The sequence below is a fragment of the Sinocyclocheilus anshuiensis genome, unplaced genomic scaffold (genome assembly GCF_001515605.1).
Source record: "Sinocyclocheilus anshuiensis isolate Anshui unplaced genomic scaffold, SAMN03320099.WGS_v1.1 scaffold319, whole genome shotgun sequence".
Taxonomy (NCBI): domain Eukaryota; kingdom Metazoa; phylum Chordata; class Actinopteri; order Cypriniformes; family Cyprinidae; genus Sinocyclocheilus; species Sinocyclocheilus anshuiensis.
The window spans coordinates 1,640,853-1,645,542 of NW_015552566.1; the positions used below are offsets into that span (position 1 = coordinate 1,640,853).

Sequence of the window (4,690 nt, forward strand, 5' to 3'; positions counted from 1 at the left end):
AGTCCCCTTTGAATTTCACTGTATGTCGAAAAACATTAATTCTTCAAAATTCCACAGAAGAAAGATTTGAAATGACGTGAGGGTTAATAAATGACAGCATTTTCATTTTTGAACTTTAGAGTCTAAATCCACTTGCAGTTCTAAACTAGCAATATCAACTTAATGCAAAAGCAATGGGTCAGTTGCTTGTATCCCTCCATCGACTGAGATCTTCCTCCTTGAGTTCATGACCCTTGGCAGGCTCTTCTTTCAGAAGAGACCAGATATTTAAAAAAAAAACAAATACAAATGAAAACTGTTGCCATTTATGAGTGTATATCCTGTGTAAGAAGTGTCTGAACTGTTTGTATGAAGTTAGACTCACCTTATTGTGTCATCAATAAGCCGATCTGAGCTGTAAGGAGACAAGAAAGGAAAAAGAAAGGTGTTTAGTCAATGATAACCAGGTGAATTACTGGAGCCCTCTCTCATCTTTGAGAGTCAGGGTGAAGGAATCAATCAATGGCAAACATGCAGTGAATGCTGATTACTTCACATGGACACCAGAATGTTTTTCAACAAATCTGATTTAATATGCATTACAATAAAGGACTACTATCAGCATTGGCTAAAAATATGTGGACAGTCAATGACTACATCCATATGCATTTGCTGAACATTTATTTTCAAAACCAATTTTATGCACCTTTAATAATGGGTGCAGTTGAAATAGCTAAATCTGTTCATCATGCAAGTCCATTTTTTGCCATGTAATGTACATCACATATACAAAACTACCTACAATTCTGCTTTAAGAATTCACACCTTAACAGCAAAATGAGCAAATAAAATCCCATTCGAGACTTAACAGATGATATTGATTGCAAATGGTGTGGGAAACAAATAGATTCACAGATCGTCACTGCATTTATTGCTCAGAAAAGACAATTCTCTTATGTGTGAATGAAATTATCTTTCAGGAACAATTCTTCAATCTTGCATTACGGTCTATACTGGAATGTCTCATTCCCACACCATGGCCATTTTTCTTTCCGAAAAGGAGATGCAGGCCTGCAGGGTGGGAATGAAATTCTATGCTGGCTCAAAATCACATCCTCCGTCAATTTAGATGACAAAGTCTCAGGGCCAGTGAGACCTCAGGGGAAAGAAAGTCCTCAATTCCCAGACAAATGGTTTTCGGTGTGACAGAGAGCTCCAATTTTGATTACACAAGCAAAAATGAGATTGCAAATTCTCCTTCCGACGCCTGTGAACTCTCTTTCTGTCTGCATGGTTTGTCAGCAGCGGCAAGAGAAATCTGGCACACACAAACAGCAGCTGGGAGAATAGAGTCTAATGGTCCACATGCTGTTCAGCCCCACTACTGCAGAACAGGTCTCTGTCTTCACAGGCACATGAACATGTATCTTGGTTCCTGCTTATAAATGCTTTGAAGAAAGGAAAAGTGCAGCAAAACTGATGCGAGAAGCTCTGCTCTGTCAAATGGCTGTCATCTTAAGAGCTTATGGCTTTGATTGATCAAGAAGCCAAAACTCTGAATTGGCAAAGACGAAGTATCCAAGTTCGCGACTAGACTAATCATTATAAATTGTCCCAGTGGGCGCTAATGATGCTGATTTTGCAGTTTAGTTTGCACTTAAGCCTCATTAATCTACATCATCGGCATCAGACATACCTGGTTTCCTACAACAAAAGTTACATTCAAAGGAAATAAATCAGCTAGTGAGAAAGTTAGTGAGAGGACAATGCAAAAACTTCTAGCAAATATAGTCGGTCTTCTCATTAAGCCTCATCCATTTCGAACTCAACAGCAGGGCTATTAGTTCAATTATATTAGCTAGTATCACACATGACTGCCAATCTGAAAATTACGGTGATACAATTTAGGTTTGCAAAGCTTTCAGCAAAGGTAGGGTTGCTGGCATACACATCTGGACTACAGGGAGTATTTTATTATGCACATGAAATCCAATTGTTTAATAAATTGTTGATATGGAAGTTTAGAAGTTGTACACTACCATTTAAAAGTTTTGGGTCAATAAGATATGTTTATGTTTTTGAAAGTCTTATATGCTCACCAAGGATGCATTCCTTTGATTAAAAAAACACTGTAAAAAAGGTAATATTGTGAAATAGCGTTATAATTTAAAATAATTTTTTTATTTTAATCTATTTCACAGCTCTCTGGAATTCTTGATTATAATTGGTCAGTCGTGACATTTCGAGGTGTGTTACTTCCCAATCGATCGGCCAATTTTCCTCATGATCGGCCCGGATCGGTGACCGGCCGGTCAGTCTCACTTCTTTCCGATTCCGTGCCGATCCGTTTTGTTACCAGCGGCACAGGCAATAACGCCAGCCGCGTATTCTCACTCTCATCTCTCCGACGACCTCTTCTCTCTCACACACGTCTCATTCTCTCCGGTTAAATAGTGCTTGTATTGCGCATTATTTTAGTCATTTTTTTCAGTCAGGTTTCACGCTTACACCACCACTGATCTATATTAGTGGAGCGCACAAGCCGCGCTCAGTCTCAAACAGCTTGTGAGCCACAAATACCAAAATGAGTGGCTAACTGCGCTAAAACGTTCAAATACATATAAAATTGTGTCAAAATGCCCGTCTTGGCGAGTATCCAGCTGAACACAGTCAGTTTTGGAACGTTAAATAGTTGAGAAAGAGTATGTTGTGTAACAGTATATTGGGTCCGTGGATAAACCCTTAAAGGGACCGTAGTCCAATATTCCTGCTTTACAATGAAGACTACAGAAATGAAAGTAATCAAATGTAAAAACACTGGATGTGTTATTTTACATTTGATTACTTGAATTTCTGTAGTATTTCTTACCTGAATAAAAACTTACTTAACCAGAAAAACTTAGTTTCATAGCTCTCTTTATTCTATTGCATTTATTTGTGCTGTTGTTTGCAATTTTTTTATTTGTTCTTATTTTATTACTGACTTTTTACTTGTGATTTTTTAATTAAAATAAAACTTTGCTTTGAAGAAAAGTAGATTTTTGTTTGTATATGCTGTCAATTATAGTTCTTAGAAAGAAAATCGGAATTGGCAAAAATCGGTATCAGCAGATCACACTAACAAAAAAATCGGAAATCGGAATCGGCCAAGAAAATTGCAATCCGTGCATCTCTACTTCCCGATAACAAGTAGCAACACTGAATAACATCCGGGTCGCTCATCCGGGTATCTCGCTCTCTCGTTTTTATTTAAAAGCAGCTGCTGCTATCATGTTATAATTAACAATTGTATTAAAAATTTAATTGGAGGACTTCGGAATTAACAGCACTGTAATATTGCTGCTGTGTTTATCTCCTTGCTATGATGATTGCTTTGTACACCATAATGGATTATAAAATAATATTTATTTTTATCTTAAATCAATACCTCTTTTTCCTATAATTATTTATGTGGTTAAAAGCTGTGTGATAAGTGATATGGCTGTACCATATTTCTTAAATATTTGTCTAATTTCAACTTGTTCATTTGTCTTGGCTAAAAGCTGCTTGCTAACGACGAAGCTTTGCATTCAGTGAGCTAATAACATATTTCGACTCAAATCAATATACCGTGTCCAATTATTTACTTGTGTGGGAAGTAGTGTAATCCGCTTTGTGCCAGGGTCCTGATCACCTTGTTGAAGGTTATTCTGCGATAACAACCAAATGAATGTACATTATTCTTTACACATTATAAAATGTAGTTATTCCTGTGATGCCATAGCTGAATTTTCAGCAGCATTTACTCCAGTCTTTAGTGTCACATGATCCTGTGTGTTTAATATTTTTTGTGGTAACCATGATACATCAGGATTCTTTGATGCATTTGTTTGAAACAGAAATCCTGTGTAACATTATAAATGCCTTTACTGTCATCTTTGATAAATGTACAGTCAGTGTATTAGCTAAATAAGAATATTGATTTGTGTGTTCCACAGGGCATAATAACCAACCCCTACAGACACACACACACACACACACACACACACACACAAACCCCATACTAGGGTTGTGACGGTGAGGAAATTTTCCCACCGGTTAATCGATGTGTGACAACACCGGTAATACCAGTATCTCCGTGGGGGAGGGGGCGTTCCCTCTTTTCCTCGCTTTCCTTCACTTTTAAATAGCTTGTAAAAGCGGCGTGCACATTTTACTTTCACTTTGAAATAGCGGCAATTGGGCGTAAAGCAATTGTTCGTTTTTAGTTCGTTTGAATTTTCCCTCTTTTCCTCGCTTTCCTTCGCTTTTAAATAGCTTAAAAACGCCGTGCACATTTTACTTTCACTTTCGAATTAGCGGCAGGTCGGCGTCAATTGCTTAAATGCAACAACAAAATACAATGTCATACTCACTTTAGCCTATATATAAAACATATAACTTTTATTAACAAAACAAATGCAAATACACCATGCTATAGGGCAGGCTATGCCTAATATAAAATAACAAATAACTTACATAAAGTTTAAATAGGTATACAAAACTGGAAATAGGCTAAGTAAACATGTATAATATATAACCAAATAAATAAGAAACGTAGAACGTATATTAGCAAAACGAGTAAGAAAGCGTGGAGGCACAACATACACCTGTCCCTGTTCGGGTGTGCCATCTTCTTTCTTGGGGAAGTCGTGGCCTAATGGTTAGAGAGTCGGACTCGTAACCCAAAGGT

The 4,690-nt window shown here is 37.2% G+C and overlaps 1 protein-coding gene across 1 annotated transcript in view; it reads right to left on the bottom strand.

Moving 5' to 3' along the window:
• The window catches only part of LOC107664903 (Golgi SNAP receptor complex member 1-like), a 28,116-nt gene that overhangs the window by 3,867 nt on the left and 19,559 nt on the right, over positions 1-4,690 (bottom strand). Inside the window, exon 6 of the mRNA XM_016455587.1 lies at positions 365-394. Coding sequence (XP_016311073.1) covers positions 365-394 — 30 coding nt within the window. The remainder of the gene's footprint in view (positions 1-364; positions 395-4,690) is intronic.